Source organism: Pimephales promelas, chromosome 1, assembly GCF_988280905.1.
Source record: "Pimephales promelas chromosome 1, fPimPro1.hap1.1, whole genome shotgun sequence".
NCBI lineage: Eukaryota > Metazoa > Chordata > Actinopteri > Cypriniformes > Leuciscidae > Pimephales > Pimephales promelas.
The window spans coordinates 47,478,363-47,496,721 of NC_142769.1; the positions used below are offsets into that span (position 1 = coordinate 47,478,363).

The 18,359-nt window shown below is 38.5% G+C and overlaps 1 protein-coding gene across 4 annotated transcripts in view; it reads right to left on the reverse strand.

Annotated features, from left to right (window-relative positions):
- Positions 1 to 18,359, reverse strand: part of chd3 (chromodomain helicase DNA binding protein 3) — an 80,057-nt gene that overhangs the window by 24,573 nt on the left and 37,125 nt on the right. For all 4 annotated transcript variants that reach the window (XM_039658789.2, XM_039658787.2, XM_039658786.2 and 1 more), the window contains exons 27-36: positions 17,283 to 17,368; positions 16,758 to 16,891; positions 14,713 to 14,857; positions 11,697 to 11,862; positions 11,450 to 11,607; positions 8,416 to 8,650; positions 8,208 to 8,333; positions 7,951 to 8,079; positions 3,002 to 3,110; positions 1,934 to 2,066 (exon numbers count right to left, since the gene is read on the reverse strand). In XM_039658789.2, coding sequence (XP_039514723.2) covers positions 1,934 to 2,066; positions 3,002 to 3,110; positions 7,951 to 8,079; positions 8,208 to 8,333; positions 8,416 to 8,650; positions 11,450 to 11,607; positions 11,697 to 11,862; positions 14,713 to 14,857; positions 16,758 to 16,891; positions 17,283 to 17,368 — 1,421 coding nt within the window. The remainder of the gene's footprint in view (positions 1 to 1,933; positions 2,067 to 3,001; positions 3,111 to 7,950; positions 8,080 to 8,207; positions 8,334 to 8,415; positions 8,651 to 11,449; positions 11,608 to 11,696; positions 11,863 to 14,712; positions 14,858 to 16,757; positions 16,892 to 17,282; positions 17,369 to 18,359) is intronic.

An 18,359-nucleotide genomic window follows, 5' to 3' on the forward strand; every position in this document is an offset into this window, starting at 1 on the left:
TTCAAGTCCTGTAACAGTGAGTAAGAGTGAGTGAGGAGAGGCGGGTTTATGTGTCACTCGCTGTCGGAGAGATGAAAGAGAGAAAGTGCAGAGAAAGTGTATCTATTCTGAGGAAAATGAGTACAAGTTTCAGATATTTCAGCTTAGATAGTGATATTTTTGACAACACTACAATGCACTTAGCTTATTATTCCAGATGCCTTTTTAAGACAATTAAAAAATGCATATATTGTATATAAAAGTGGCTAGTAGGAGTGACTGCATTACACAGCATTATACAGCACAATACACCCACATTTGGTGGGTTGGTGGGTGTTAACATCAAGCCCTGCTGACTATAAACATTTGAATGGTGGTGTAGTTTTTCCTTTTCATTACATCAGGTAAGCACAAAAATAGTCTCAAAAAAGACAAAGTGAGGAAAAAAAGCATCATGTGTGAAAGAGAAAAGCGGCTGAGAGGGTTTAAAAAAAGACAAAGACTGAGAACACAGAGCTGGATCGAGCGAGAGCGAAACACGGAGGAAAGCAGGCCACGAAATAAAAGGGAATTTAAGAAATTGACCAGAATTGACAGAAGAATTACGTCTGGAACGATAAACCATTCCAGTGATTTACGAGCATGAGAAAGCACCAGCTTCCAATTAAAAGAAGTTCCACTGGAAAAACAGCGGCTCTCAGGTTGCTCAACGCAATCGAAATTATGTAAGAGAAGAAGAGAAAGACAGAGCGAGAGGAAAAGAGCAAGGGAGGCTGAGAAAAGAAAAAGGAGGATGTAGAGAAAAGGATATGAAACATGTGATGAAAAGAAAAACAGGAAAAACAACGAGAGACTGGGCTGTTTCACAAGACGAGTGTCAGCATATTCAGATCTTGTGTTTGCGATTGTGACGCGTCGACATGTAGAGATAAAAATCTCCCGGGCAGGAGTCAGACAAACAGCAGAACAAAAGGTAGAGAAAGAATATATAATTATGATACAAATGACAAAACAAAGAAGCCGCTTTCAAACGCAAGAAAATACAAGTATAACTACAAAAGCCACAATGAAACTGAATTAAAGGAGTAGTTCACTTTTTAAAAATTTTGCTGATAATTTACTCACCCCCATGCCATCCAAGATGTCCGTGTCTTTCTTTCTTCAGTCGAAAAGAAATTAAGGTTTTTGATGAAAACATTCCAGCATTTTTCTCCATATAATGGACTTCAATGGGAACCAAATGGTTCAAGGTCCAAAAGACAGTTTCAGTGCAAACTGTTCAAAGGGCTTTAAACGATTCAAGACGATGAATAAGGGTCTTATCAAGCAAAACGATCGATAATTTAAAACATAAATAACAAAGTTTAAGTTTTATAAGCTTAAATGGTCGCCTTGCTCTGTTCTGTGATGCTAGTTCGTGACTCTCCAATTCAAAATGAACAAAATCTTTTTCTGAGTCAATTCGTTCATTTCGTTCGTTAAATGAACCAAATGACACAAGCATAGATTTGTTCATTTTGAACAACGAGTTCGAACAGGAGAGTCACAAACGAGCGTCACAGAACAGAGCAAGGCGACCATTTGAGCTTATAAAACGTAATTTTTTTTTAAATGAGCGATCGTTTCGCTTGATAAAACCCTTGTTCATCGTCTTAAATCATTTAAAGCCCTTAGAACAGTTTGCAGTTTGCACTGAAACTGTCTTTTGGACCTTGAACCGTTTGGTTCCCATTGAAGTCCATTATATGGTGAAAAATTCAGGAATGTTTTTTCGACTGAAGAAAGAATGACATGGATATCTTGGATGTCATGGGGGTGAGTAAATTATTAGCAAAAGGTTTTTTAAAAGTGAACTGCACCTTTAAACTTCACCCCGGATATCACAACAAACAAAAAGAAACTAAACTAAACTAAACTTTTTTATATATATATATATTCTTCATTTACAACATACCTTAAACCGTCTGGCCAGGAACTTGTTTTTCATCTCTAAGAAGTTTCCCTTGTTGGCTTGAGTTTTGAAAGGTTCGTTGACGATGGCGAACTGAGGGTCGTTCTGAATGTCCTGCCACCGGGCGTAGCCATGACTGCAACAGGTCAAGGATCAGGCTTTCTACACATTTCTCCACACTCAAGCTCTCTGTAGACGTCTATAGACTAAATGGTTCAAACAGCATTTTTTTAACTAATCTTTTTCTGAGTCATTTGGTTCGTTTAACAAACGAAACGAACAAATTGACTCGGAAAAAGATTCGTTCATTTTGAGTCCGAACAGGAGAGTCACGAACGTGCATCACATCAGCATTTGAGCTTGCAAAACAAACTTTTTTTTTTTTTTAAATGAGCGATCGTTTTGCTAGATAAGACCCTTATTCATCGTCTGGAATCGTTTAAAGCCCTTTGAACAGTTTGCAGTTTGTACTTGAACTCTCTTTTGGACCTTGAACCTTGATCACTCTGCTTTCGTTTTCGGCTTATGTTCAAAACAATCACGTTTAAGCCACTTAATTAGTTTAGTCCGGTTATACGTACAACGGCAAACAGTACATGTTGTCCATGAGTTCTGTAACGAGATCTCTCATAAAGATTTGCGTCTTTAAATAGTAAAATAATTCTCAGAAAAACAGCTAGCCTCTGCGCTAACTAACACACAAAATACCATTGGAATGCTACTTCCGCCGCCTCAGCGCAAGTTTCACCCACTTTATTTTTTACAGGAGCGCCCCTCGGAAACTTGTGGATATTTTAGAAATGCATTACTCAAATCAAATTCCATAGGCGTAGGAAGCCTGTGAACGATACTAAAAAGATCTTTATTTCCAATGAAAAAAATTAAATAAATTAGCTGCCTGTAATGTTCGCTAAAGCAATATAAATGTATGTGCAGGAACTCTCATTTTATTGCCTTGTTCTTCTTGGCTTTGAGCTCTAAACAAACTGTTCATTTAGCAAGCGCAGTATAAATATACATTAAAGGAACTGGATTGTTTCTACGGTGACAGCAGCCTATCTTCAAGGATACCAAACGATGCCTGCCAGCAGCCAGAAGTCGTGTCGCCGGTGCCAGATCTCGTTGATCTTGCCTGACGAAACGGCCGCCCGCTCCTCGTTCTGCCAAAGAGTGTGAAGCTCTGTGCGAAAGAGAAAAGCACAACCCGGCCAGATATCAGTTACCATCCATTTATATTATACCAGCTGACGAGTAAATAAACAAAAGGCAACACAGCTAGCAATGCGTATGCGTATAAACGAAATGATTTGTCCAGAGAGCAGGCTGTGTGCTCAAGTGTTTGCTTGAAATGTTTTATCGATGCTGGTGAAATGTTTATAGCTACAGTAAGTATAAACCCCTTGATGTTTAGTTGTTCTCTTTTAAAGTTGTAAATTCAACTATGCAAAGTGATTTGCTTCTGGGAAATGAAGCTATTTATAGCGACTGCGGCTGGGAAAAATCTAAGAAATAATAATAGACCAGAGATTGACCACTAGCTTAAGCTTGCTAAATGAGGGTTGTTGAGATTACAGGTGTTGGATTTGAGTATCTATCTGGTATCTGATCATGAACGGGTCATAAAAAACGTATGGATTTTTATGGCATTTTATTAATCTCTGGGAGTTTGAAATGGTAAAAAAAACAAACCCAAATTCAAATTTTTCCCTGATGATCTTAGTCAGGTGATGAATCATATTAGACAGTTCAGTGTGTTAGTCATTAGACTCCTTTTTAAAGACAAATCTCAGATTTTAATGGGAAATGGCGCACCTATAATTCCCAATAGTCCTATTATAGTATCCACCCTCACCACACACACCAATTATTAGTGGTGCTTGCTGAAAGCAAGGCAACACTATTACTATTGTGTTTTTTGAGTCGGCCCAAAAGTTTGACGCGCTACTCCTCCCGCAGTTTTTGTCACACACCCATGAATGAGGTCTCAAAACGTGCGGATTATTCGGGAATGGTGTGCTATGACTTTTCTAAGCGATCGGGGGTACGATGTTCGCCCGAAGGGCGAACAAATTTCCCAAAAATCCCATAGACTTAACATTGCGACAAACTTTGACGAATCATAGCTCCGAGCGAGGATTTCACAGAAGCCTGCGATTTACCACATTTGAAGAGGCTGACAGGCTCTGTAAGAACATACCTCACAATGGGGTAAAAGTTGCACCCCTGGGGGGCAGGAGCTGCCCAAATTTTCCCCCATTGACCCCAATGTTATTTAAAATTTCTAGTATAGCATTATACTATTCCAGGAAAAAGTTTGGCGCACTCCTACGTCCACAGTTTTTGTCACAGACCCATGAATGAGGCATCAAATCGTGCGGCCTATTGAAGTGTCCTATCACTTTTATCAGAGATCGGGGGTACGGTGTTCGACCCAGGGGCGAACAAATTTCCAAAAAATCCCATAGACTTAACATTGAGACAAACTTTGACGACTCATAGCTCCGAACAACGATTTCGGAAAAACGTGTGATTTGCCACATTTGAAGAGGCTGGCAGCCTCTGTAAGAACATACCTCACAATGGGGTAAAAGTTGCACCCCTGGGGGGGCAGGAGCTACCCAAAATTTTCCCCATTGACTTACTATGGTGAAGGATGTCCCATCAAATGCATGTGTTTTTCCTACTATGGTAAATTGGATAGGGATTTTGTATTGAACATAGCTCTGGATCATAGTGTCATAGAGACAAGGGGGCGGGCTCATTTTACTCAGACGACCAATCAGTCTCTCAGGATCATTGTGAAGCTATCAAGCCACGCCCTAGCAACCATATAGAGCACCTTAGCAACAACTCCCATAGACTTCCATTGAAAGAGATCAAAGGGATATCTCCGGATAGAAGTGTCATAGAAACACAAGGGTGGTCTCGTTTGACTCGGGGTAGCAAACAGCCAATCATGAATCACCTCAACAATTTCTGGCCACACCCTAGCAACCATTATCGAGCACCTTAGCAACCAAATTTTAAAGAGGGATATCTTCCATTCTGAATGTCATACAGGCTTGGGAGTTGTATTATATCAATTATACTGACAAGCAGCCTTTGGAGATTCATGATTGGCAGCTGCCAAGCCACTCCCTAGCAACCAAAAAGAGTACCCTAGCAACCATTTTGCAAGGCCTACATCTCTGCATCAGAACATCGTATAGAGATGGGGGTTGGTTTATACATTCACATTGACTTTGGAGCTTCATGATTGGAAGCTGCCAAGCCACTCCCTAGCAACCAAACAGAGTACCCTAGCAACCATTTTGTAACAGCTATATCTCAGCATCAGAACATTGTATCACGATGGGGGTTGGGTCTTTTGACTCATGCTAGCACATAGAACTTTCAAAATGCTAAACATGCTAGCTGTGAATAGCTACATGCTAATATTGATTAGCTAAGTGCTAAATCATGCCATGAACAATATAAAAACTCTATAATAACCATATGTGAACACTACCAACCACCTAGTAATACCATAGCAACTACCCAGAATACCCTAGCAACAACCTAACAACACCATAGCAACCACCCAGAACACCCTAGCAACCGCATAGCAACACCCTAGCAACCACCTAGAAACTATCCAGAACACCTTAGCAACACCCTAGCAACCACCTAGCAACACCCTAGCAACCACCCCAAACACCATAGCAACCACCTAGCAACACCTTAGCAACCACCCAGAACACCCTAGCAACCACCTAGCAACACCATAGCAACCACCGAGCAACACCCTAGCAACCGCCTAGCAACCATCCAGAACACCTTAGCAACACCCTAGCAACCACCCAGAACACCCTAGCAACCACCTTGCAATACCCTAGCAACCACCTAGCAACACCCTAGCAACCACCCAGAACACCCTAGCAACCGCCTAGCAACACCCTAGCAACCACCTAGCAACACCTTAGCAACCACCGAGCAACACCCTAGCAACTGCCTAGCAACCTTCCAGAACACATTAGAAACACCCTAGCAACCACCTAGCAACCATCCAGAACACCCTAACAACCGCCTAGCAACAACCTAGCAACACCCTAGCAACCACCCAGAACACCCTAGCAACCACCTAGCAACACCTTAGCAACTACCCAGAACACATTGGCAACCACCCATAATACCCTAGCAACTGCATAGCAACCACCCAGAATACCCTGACAACCAACTAGCAACCACCCAGAACACCCTAGCAACCGGGTGGTGAGTTTTGCCACTGCAAGCACCACTTCACATTTTCGTCTGGAAATGTACATTCTAGTTCATATTATTAGTCTCGCAGAGAAATTCTGATGCATGCACTTGTACAGTATCTGCACACGAAATATAAACACACGAGTGTACATTTACATACTGATTGACCATGAGTATGAGCAGAATGCATGAAATCATAGGTTTTCGCATTTCAACACAAGTCATTTTAGGAAATAATCAATGGTGAACGATGGAAAATAATCTAAGGGAAGTCTTTGTAAACCACTGACAGATGAAATCACTGCTTGCCGTTCCTGCTGAAACCGCTCAGCGGAAGCGCAGAGAAGCCGAACTGCTCCTTCACAATGTAACCACACTGTCATGTTACTCAACAACACACTGCGCTTTATCATAACAGCGCAAGCTTCACTTTACATGAGTGAGCAGCTTTACATAATGTCCACACAATTACCTGGCTCGTTGTCACCACTTGGCAAAAAATTAACTAGCGTGATGTGCAGTACGAAGGATAAACATGGATAAAGGTCAAGATGTAGAGCTATCGAACCAGCCATTTGTATATCATATAAATATCAATTTCAAAAATGCATCCGTAAGCTGCAGGGTGTCATTACTGTGCTGTTAACGACTGTTTTTTTCTAAACACGGTCCTGTTGGCCCCTACTGGAAGATGCCATAATTACACCATCAGAAGGCAAACAGCATCTTTCTCCATTGACGGCCTTGCAAAATTGGCTGTGTAATCTGACTTTTCTTTTCAAGCAAAATTGTATTACATAATAGATATTGTTGGAAGGCTCTTAAAGGAGTAGTTCACTTTAAAAAAAAAACTTTTGCTGATAATTTACTCACCCCCATGTCATCCAAGATGTCCATGTCATTCTTTCTTCAGTCGAAAATAAATTAAGGTATTTCCAGGATTTTCTCCATATAATGGACTTCAATGGGAACCAAACGGTTCAAGGTGCAAACGACAGTTTCAGTGCAAACTACAAACTGTTCAACGGGATTTAAACGATTTCAGACGATGAATAAGGGTCTTATCAAGCGAAACGATCGCTTATTTAAGAAAATAAATAAAGTTTAAGATTTATAAGCTCAAATGGTTGCCTTGCTCTGTTCTGTGACGCACGTTCGTGACTCTCCTATTCGAACTCGTTTATCAAAAATGAACGAATCTTTTTTGTGTCATTTGGCTCATTCAACGAACGAATTGAATTGACTCTGGAAAAGATTCATTCATTTTGATGAACGAGTTTGAACAGGAGAATCACGAACGTGCGTCACAGAACAGAGCAAGGCGAGCATTTGAGCTTATAAAACTTTTTTTTTTTTAAATGAGCGATTAGTTTGCGTGATAAGACCCTTATTCATCGTCTGGAATCGTTTAAAGCCCGTTGAACAGTTTGTAGTTTGCACTGAAACTCTCATTTGGACCTTGAACCGTTTGGTTCCCATTGAAGTCCATTATATGGAGAAAAATCCTGGAATGTTTTCATCAAAAACCTTAATTTCTTTTCGACTGAAGAAAGAAAGACATGGACATCTTGGATGACATGGGGGTGAGTAAATTATCAACAAAAGTATTTTTTAAATTGAACTACTCCTTTAAAAGCATTAAATGTTTAATTTGCAAGTACTCGTCGTATCAGCATTGTCTTGATATGATTATTCACTCACGTTATTTAATAGCTGAGGTAATTGACACTAAAGTTTAATTCAAGTTTATTCAGGCAGATACCAACGGTTGAGTTTACCTGTGAATCCTCCATCTGCGATGTTGAACATAAACCGTGGGCGCTCTGTGGGTTTGCCGTTACCTTTGGGCACTTCCTCCCTCTGCCCTCGGCCCTCCTTCCCAGCATCCCTTTCACCCTTCACCTCCTCTGTGTCCCGATGGGAAAAAACAGGTTTACATCATGTTTAATTTAGTAATTGGATGCACTTCTTCAGTTTTTATTCTCCTCTACGCCACTATGAAACATACAAAATGCTAAGAAAGAAAGAGATTCACCTTTTTTGACATCAGAAGATTGATCCAACTTCTCTTTCTTTTCCGTTGTTTCTGTAGGAGTCGTCGTCACTTCACTCTTCTCTTTCTCTTCTCCGGTCTTCTCTCTTTTCTCCCCTTTCAGAGCCTCTGCAATGACAGGCAACAATCAGCCCTCAACTCACAATAAACTGACAGCCAATCGGATTTCCCCAGTTTCCTCCACAGGTACCTCTGCTCTCATCTTTAATGGACGGGGAATCAGACGTTTTCTCTGGGGAGGCGTCTTTTTCAGTGCTCTCCTCGTCTTGTTTCTCTCTCTCGCTCTTTTCATTCGGAGAAGACTGAGAAATATCAGGATTTTCTTTCGTTTTTGAGTCATCGGATGCTGTGGTTGGACTTTCAGATGTCTGAGCTTTTTCACTGGTTGCGGGATCTTTCTCACCCTCTTCCACAGTGGTGGAAGTCTAGAAGGAGAGAAAGAAACACTCTCTTTATTTGACTTTCGCATGTCTTTACATGAAGGTACAGTCTGGAAAACAAAGACTCGCGTCCCGGAAAAGCCATTTACAGACATTCAAAAACAAATAAATCATAAATATTTCATTATATCAAAACAGATGTTTATTTCATTACATTATAGCAGATGTTCGGCTAAAGGACAGTCACTAATGCAGGATTTGGGACTGTTTGCCTCCTGCTTCTTCGGGGATCCATTCTGGAACCGAGCTGTTTTACATTAGATTTGTTTAAATGGAGCTGAAAATAGCCAAAAGTGCTTTGCGTGTGGTTAAAACACCCGCTTTGCAAAAGATTGTTAGAGATTTGGGATCATTAATTCGCCCTTATGTTGTTCCAAATCTGTATGACTTTTTCTTCTGCAGAACATAAAGGAAGATATTTTGAAGAAAGTTGGTAGCCAAACAATTTTGGTGCCCACAGACAAAAACAAAAAAAAAAAACAAAAAAAAACATGTTCCACATGAGAGTAAGTAAATGAAGACAGAAGGCAAAATCATATTAGGGTGAACTATGCCTTTAAAGTTCTTTTATCTTTAAAGTAAAGATAAAGTTCAATACTTGGGTTCATGGCTTGATCCTGAACTTATATTCAAATCTCACATTGACCACCTTCTTCACAAATTTAATTTTGCAACCTGTGTTTTATTTCGATCCAGTAGTTGATGTACACTTGGTGTCTGAAACACACCACACAACTGATGTTGCCATTTTTTGACTATACTTATGTTGTTTATCAAAAGGCATCTAAAACTAGCCTTCTACCCCTTAAAGGAGTAGTTCACTTTTTTTTAAAAAACTTTTGCTGATAATTTACTCACCCCCATGTCATCCAAGATGCCCACGTCTTTCTTTCTTCAGTCGAAAAGAAATTAAGGTTTTTGATGAAAACATTCCAGGATTTTTCTCCATATAATGGACTTCAATGGGAACCAAATGGTTCAAGGTCTAAAAGAGAGTTTCAGTGCAAACTGCAAAAGGGCTTTAAGCGATTTCAGATGATGAATAAGGGTCTTATCAAGCGAAACGAGCGGTCATTTAAAAAAATAAAAAAGTTTACGTTTTATAAGCACAAATGCTCGGCTTGCTCTGTTTTGTGATGAGCGTTCGTGACTCTCCTGTTCAAACTCGTTCACCAAAATGAACAAATCTTTTTTTCGAGTCATGAGTCATTTTTTCGATAAGACCCTTATTCATCGTCTGGTGTCATTTAAAGCCCTTTGAACAGTTTGCAGTTTGCACTGAAACTCTCATTTGGTCCTTGAACCATTTGGTTCCCGATGAAGTCCATTATATGGAGAAAAATCCTGGAATGTTTTCATCAAAAACCTTAATTTCTTTTCAACTGAAGAAAGAAAGAAATGGACACCTTGCATGAGATGGGGGTGAGTAAATTATCAGCAAAAGTTTTTTTTAAAGTTTAATACAGCATACAATAATCTCTGTAGATTTTCTGTAGTTTATTTAAGGCTCCTTCAGACTGTAATAACTTACCTTCAAATATACACTCTTTAACATCAATTCACATATTTAAAAATAGTTTGTCTTCTTATTTTGAACTAAATTGTTCATGTTTCAGATGATACTATACTAAAGTCATTTTATTCTTTTTTGTTGTTGTTAATTGTGTAACAATGTGTTGATTGTTTGTAATATTTATGATTTGTCCTTTGTTCTGTATTGTACTGTATATCCCTCGAACTCCCTTTTAGTTTATTCTTAGCTAAAAACACTCAGTTCTTTCAAAAATATATGTGCTCATTAATGTATATTTACTTCGTTCAAGTAATAAAGTATTCTCGTGAGTGTATAATACGCCATTGAAAATACATACGGGTAAGGGGATCTAATGTCGTTCGCCATGTTGCCCCTCCATCTTGAAAGTACATTAGTAGGGTTGGGTATCGAGAATCGAGTATCGATTGGAACCGGAACTAACTTTTCGTTTTTCCCGGAATCGTTCAAAAGTTAAAATTTCGATTCATAGTTTCGATATTCATAGTCCGCCGACCGGAAGAAGAAACCGCTGAACAACACCAACGAAGAAGCGTCTACCGGAAGTGTTGGCATAACCGCACGAGTCGAACATGAGTAGCTTACGTCGGCGGTCCAAAGTGTGGCTTCACTTTTCTAAAAATAACGAAATCTCGGCAAAATGCAAAATTTGTAACAGAAGGAGTATTTCCTTCAGAAAGGCCGTTGGTTAGCAAGGTTAGCTAAACTTTTTTGACCCTCCCTCTTAAAAGAATCGGAATCGAGAATCGTTAGGAACCGGAATCGAAACAAGGAATCGGAATCGGAATCAGAATCGTTCAAATTCAAACGATACCCAACCCTATACATTAGCCAAACATTTATGTATTTCCACTCTGTCATTATTTAGTATGGTCTCCACAATTTAGGTGATTTCAGGTTTTGAATTTACTCCTCAAAATGTAGCACACACACCCCCACACACGTTGGCTTTCCATGTTTTATGGGGACTTCCATAGACATAATGATTTTTATTCTGTACAAACTGTATATTTAACCTCTAAAACCACAGAAAACTTTCTGCATTTTTACATTTTCAAAAAAAAAAATAATAATAAATCACTAAGTATGATTTAAAATCTATTTTTTTTGTAAAGTAGACCAAAAAAAGGTCCACACAAGGACAAGGATTTCAAATTTTGCCATCTTTGTAGGGTTATTACTGCATAATGTTTTCTTGAACCACACGCACATACACACACACACACACTTACCTCTCCATGTTCAGTGCTTTCCACACTCTCCCCCTCCTTTCCTTCTTTTCCTTTTTCCTTCTCTCTCTCTCTTTCTGGTTCTGTCTGGGACTCGCACTCATCTTTCTCCACCTCTTTGGCGCTCTTTTCTATCTTTTCGAGCGGAGGAGAGGGAGTGGCTGTGGGAACAGGTCACGGCAGGTAAAGTCTCAGTGTGTGTGAGATTCTCTCTGTGGGCTGCGTGTGAGAGTTTCAGGTGGGTTTGTACCTGGTTTGGAGGTGCACGGTGTGTTGTTACAGCTCAGCTCAGGGGTGGGAGTGTCTGTCTTAATGGCAGGAGAAGAGGCTCTCGAAGATTTCTTGGAGTCCACAGTGATCTCTGGCTTCAGCTCAGGCATGCTCCATTTACCGTTGATGTGCTCAAACTCTTGCACCTACACACAAAAATAGAAACCTGCCCTTTCACCTCAGTTCACCAAGAGCAAAAACTCAATCAACCATTCATGCAGTCGGTCTGTGTGTCTATCTATCCATTACAGGAATGTACATATTAACACTTAAAATGTACACATTAGCACCCAAAATGTACATATTAGCACCTAAAATGTACATATTAACACCTAAAATGAACATATTAGTACCTAAAATGTACATATTATTACCTAAAATATACATATTAATCCTTAAAATGTACATATTAGCACCCAAAGTGTACATATTAGCACCTAAAATGTACATATTAACACCTAAAATGAACATATTAGTACCTAAAATGTACATATTATTACCTAAAATATACATATTAACCCTTAAAATGTACATATTAGCACCCAAAGTGTACATATTAGCACCTAAAATGTACATATTAGCACCTAAAATGTACATATTAACACCTAAACTGTACATATTAGTACCTAAAATGGACATATTAGCTCATGAAATTGACAGATTAGCACCTAAAATGTACATATTACCACATAAAATGGACATATTAACACCTAAAATGAACATATTAGTACCTAAAATGTACATATTATTACCTAAAATATACATATTAACCCTTAAAATGTACATATTAGCACCTAAAATGTACATATTAGCACCTAAAATGTACATATTAACACCTAAACTGTACATATTAGTACCTAAAATGGACATATTAGCTCATGAAATTGACAGATTAGCACCTAAAATGTACATATTACCACATAAAATGGACATATTAACACCTAAAATGTACATATTACCACCTAAAATGTACCTATTAGCACATAAAATGTACATATTAACACTTAAAATTTACATATTAGTACCTAAAATATACATATTACCTCCTAAAATGTACATATTACCACCTAAAATTTACATTTTAGTACCTAAAATATACATATTACCACCTAAAATGTACATATTAGCAACTAAAATGTACTTATTAGCTCATGAAATGGACAAAAGTTTAGCTTTTGAAAAGGTACAGCCCCAGTGACAACTTTTGTACCTTTTTTTCTGAAAGTGTAATATTACATATCAATGAATCAACCATTCATGCAGTCGGTCTGTGTGTCTATCTATCTATGAACTGAACCTTTTATTTTATGCTTTTCATTCATTGTTGTGAGTTATAAAAGGTTATTAAACTACAACTAATTAGTCTCAACTAGAAGACCAAGCTTGAATAAGACAGTTTTGCTTCCAAAAACAGATAAGAAACTATGAAAGCGTATTATTTTAGGGAAACACTTAAACATGATCAGTGATGTCTGTCTGAAAGTGAGTGGCTGTAGCAGCGAGGATTCAAGCTCATCCAAGAGGGTTTTATGAAGCACCATTAAAATATCAGTATCAAGACAATATATTACCGGTCAAAAGTTTGGGGTCGTTAAGATATTTTTATGTTTTTGTCATAAGTCTCTTATTCTCACCAAGGCTGCTTTTATCTAATCATAATACAGTCAGAACAGCAATACTATGAAATATTATTACAATCTTACAACTATATTTAAAAATGTAATCTATTCCTGTAATGGAAAAGCTGTATTTTCAGCAGCCATTAGTGCAGTCTATCAATGATGAAAACCTTGATACATATTTTTATAGTTTTTTTTTTTTTATAAAAAGTTTCAAAATGTAGCTTATGTTTATTTTTGCATTTATTTTTTGTAACAATGTAAAACTCTTTACTGTCACTTGTTTTGATCAACTGAATAAAAACATGCGATGCAAGGATAATAAGATTAGATAGATTAGCTTACTTTAATTTTGTAAGTTACCTGTATTTTTTGAGTTATTATTACTTAAAACAATCCAGCTGCTGTTTGATTGATATTACTTGGAATGGACAATAAAAAAAAATAAAAAAAATGATTGATGATTTATGAACAAAAATGTAGTTATTTGTTTTTGCAACTCTTCTGTTTGTAAATGTCCCAATTGGGAGAGACTGTGTAATTTTCAAAGAGTGTAATTAAACATGCATGTTATATACTTTGGTTGCAAATGTGAGTTAATAAAAATGTAACTGGTTGTGTAAACTTGGCACATAATATCTAAATTTTAATCGTTCGATATAGTCCTGAATCAAATTTTATCACAGAATATTTTGAGTCAATTCACATTTATTTATATAGCGCTATTTATAATACAGATTGTTTCAAATCAGCTTTACAGAGAAAACAGAAAAAAATAATGCAAAAAAGTTAGTAATTTAGTTCATTTATTTATTTATGTCATCGTCCAGTTCTTGTATAATAGTGTCAATGCAGGCAGATCAATATTATTGTTTAATATTAAATTAAAAGTTAAATTTAATGTCCCAACTAAGCAAGCCAAGCCAATGGCGACAAAGGTGGAAAAAGGCGACAAAGGCCAGGAATGGTATTGAGATCGGTAAAAAATCGAGAGAATCGATATTTTATCGTGATGATGAACTAGTTCAAAACTGAAATATTTCCAATATTGTGATGTTTCTTCATCACCAACTACATATTTGGTCTCTAAATTTCACACGCGTTATTTCCAGTAATAACAAAAAAAATAATAATAATAATTAAATTATTAAATAAACAAGCAAATTAATGAGTTAATAATCAAAAAATATTAATAATAAAAAAATAATGAGCAAATAAATTAGCAAACTAAAAAGTCCCACGATAAACTTTACATATCAGTGATCTCTAACCATGGGAATAAAGTATCGTCCAACACTAGTACATAATTATATCATATATTTTAATCATCTACAGTAGTCAGCCATCACGATCCATCCACAGCTCATTAGCACTGACCTTTTTCTTAACCAGAGACATGACCCCTATACGCGTGAGAACCGGCTGCCTGCAGAGCCCCTCACGCGGGACACCGTCAGCGAACGTCTCCGAACCGTCAGCCACCGGCTCGCAGAGGTGCCTCATGAAGAGAGATACGTACGCCCTGCCAAAGAAACAAAGGAAAAAAAATAACGTTTCCTTAGCAGAAGCCAAGTCTGAAGTTTACACGTCATTCTGTCAGGGCCCTTATCGTCAAATACGATTGACCGTTAGCATTAGCATACAGTTAGGATTGGCGGTATGGTTCTGTTCTGGGCAGCCTAGCATGCAACCAACAAGAATGTATTGTAAATACAGTACCATTAATTCATTTTATACCATGGTCTGGGTGAATACTCGATTCTGATTGGCTGCAGTGATAGAGGACAACTAGTAAAGGAGTTCTGGTGAAACTGACTGTTTACCGTTCGAAATTAATAAATAAATGCGCTGGCTACATCAGCTTTGAGTAACCATAGCAACAGGCAGTCAAAGTATCCGTTTACAATTTATTCAAAACAAACATCTAGTTAGCCGTTATACTATGCCTACCCGTGTGTTTTAATTATAGGTTAAAAAAACGAAAGTGTAACGCCCATGGCTAGACAAAGCCTTATAATACATTCACTTTCTGGCTCGTAAGTTAGCTAAACTGAAGGGCTGAATATCGCCGGTTGCTAAATAAACTGTCAGGCGTAACCAGGGAAACCAAGATATAGTTTGTAAAAACGTTAAATTTCGATTGTAAAACTAATTAAAAATGTGTTATTTAGCAAGGGACCATGGTATATGCGGGTTAATGCCCGACCAGGTGTCCATTGTCTAGGCATTAAAGGGATAGTTCACTTTGAAATTAATTTTTGATATGTTTTATCTTACCAAAGGCATCCAAGATGTAGGTGTCTTTGTTTCCACAGTAGTTTCAATTTTGACATTTTTAGGTCAAACCGTTCGTGTCTGTCAGTCATATAATGGAGGTCTATGGTCACCACCTCAAAGAGCATGCACAGAGAAGTCCAAATTAAACATGATTTAATGACTCGTAAATGTAAGTACACATTGATGGCCTGAGACACGAAACGAGCGGTTTGTGTGAGAAAACGAACAGTATTTATATCGTTTTTACCTCTTCTAACCACAGACACATCCAAGTAATCTGAAGGCACGGGCGCTTCGGTCTTGCGCCAGAATTGATCTCTCGCGCGATTGCGAAAAAAATTCAACGTTGTCTGATGATATATAGAAATCGTCTTCCATTGCGATTTCATGTATATCTAAAAATGTTTAGATCTTCACAGTGAAGGGTGACACTTCCGAAATCTCTGTGTAAACAATGAGCAAGAGATCATTTTTCTGGCGCTTTCCGGTGCTTGTGCAGACAGAAGCGCCCTTGGACGTGTCTGTGGTTACAAGAGGTAAAAACGATATAAATCCTGTTCGTTTTCTCACACAAACCGCTCGTTTCGTGTCTTAGGCCATCAATGTGTACTTACACTTGGACTTCTCTGTGCACGCTCTTTGAGGTGGTGACCATAGACCTCCATTATATGACTGACAGACAAGAACGGTTTGACCTAAAAATATCAAAATTGAAACTACAGCGGAAACAAAGACACCTACATCTTGGATGCCCTTGAGCTAAGCTAAAACATATTAAAAATTAATTTCAAAGTGAACTATCCCTTTAATGGCCTCGCCGCCATCCATTAATACCTAGAAAATGGACACCTCGTCGGGCATTAACCCTTACTTAATGCACAACGTAATTAGAGAATTTTAGTCTGATGATTCAGGGGCAATCCAAATGCCAAATCCTGACAGACGAGAGGAGGAGCCGGGGATGGAGGAGCGTAATAAGCTCCTGAGAACACGATAGATGCTAATGATACTGAAGGAGCTTATATATATGAATACAGCGATAGACGTCGTATTCCTATAGGTAGACGTGGATCAGCTCAGAGTCACTGATGCGAGCTTGACTAATTACATATTCCAAACACATCTACTGGAAAAGAAAGTCCTACTTGAACTCTTTCTCGCTCTTGCCGCGGAGGTCTCGCACGAGCCATTGGCAGGTGAAGGCGTCCTGAGCGGGCATCCCCCATCGCATGACGGCATTCAGGAAGGCTTTTCTCTGGCGCGTGTTAAAGCCCAATACCTGACCCAAACACACAGACACACGATCAACCAGATTTAACATTTATGTAAATTGCTTTAATCTAATCAGACCTCATATGAAAAACAGACATGAATTTATTGCCATTATGAAACATCACTGGGCAATTCTCAAAACTGGTAAAGATTTATCTCCAGCTGTGTGTCAGTCAATTTAATTATGAGTGGCACGCATTCAGAGACGCTGTATATACTGGCCAGATAGATAAGCAAACACTGGGAAAATACACTATTATCCACATTAAACTGTGACCAATGGGTTTATGTTGATTTTACACTAAGCTCAAGGATGTCTTTATATGGCCGTTTGCAATAGTTGGGCCAAAACAAACGAACAAATAAAGAAAAACTAGACATAAACAAATAAGCCATACCTCAATGTTGCCACCCACTCTGGCCAACAGGGGTGGAAGTGGTTTATCCTTTTCGTTTCTGAGCTGCCTGCGTGACTGTCTGCGACCTGGACGGGGGGAGAGGAGAGTCAGCCAAGATATCAGTTCAACATGTCCATCTCACTGAGCCAGCATCAGGAAACAGGGTTACAGCACAGGAAGGATACATTATCCTGAACAGCTGCAATACATAAACTGTGAATATGCCTCCAGAAGAATAGCAAAACCTGACAAAACCACACGACGTCCCAATACAGTGCCAAAAGTGATACAAATGGACAAAAAATATGTAATTAAAGTCTAATAGGTGCCAAAAGATGTGTAGGGTGGGGTGTAGTAGTTATAACTAGATTTGTACATTTGTGAGTGGAGCTTGTGTGTGCAAACTCACTGCTAGTCAGTCCAAATCCGATCACTTGTATATCCGATTGGAATCTGATCTAATATTCTTGACAGTCCAAATTGTGTATCGTATTCGCAGCGGTTAGATCCGATGTGTGTGTTCATGCCGCTCCTGGAATTTCTGAGTTGGATTCGATGGCAATGGCGTTGCATTCGTAGACATACATCGCACGGGATTAAAGGAGTAGTTCACTTAAAAAAAACTTTTGCTGATAATTTACTCACCCTCCATGTCATCCAAGACGTCTTTCTTTCTTCATTCGAAAAGTAATTAAGGTTTTTGATGAAAACGTTCCACGATTTTCTCCATATAATGGATTTCAATGGGAACCAAACGGTTCAAGGTCCAAATGAGAGTTTCAGTGCAGCTTCAAAGGGCTTTAAACGACACCAGACGGTGAATAAGGGTCTTATCAAGCGAAACGATCACTCATTTAAATAATAAATAAAAAAGTTTAAGTTTTATAAGCACAAATTCTCCCCTTGCTCTGTTCCGTGATGAGCGTTCGTGACTCTCCTGTTCGAACTCGTTCATCAAAATGACATTTTTTTTTGAGTCATGACTCAAAGGGTCCTAGATAAGACCCTTATTCATCGTCTGGTGTCGTTTAAAGCCCTTTGAAGCTGCACTGAAACTCTCATTTGGACCTTGAACCG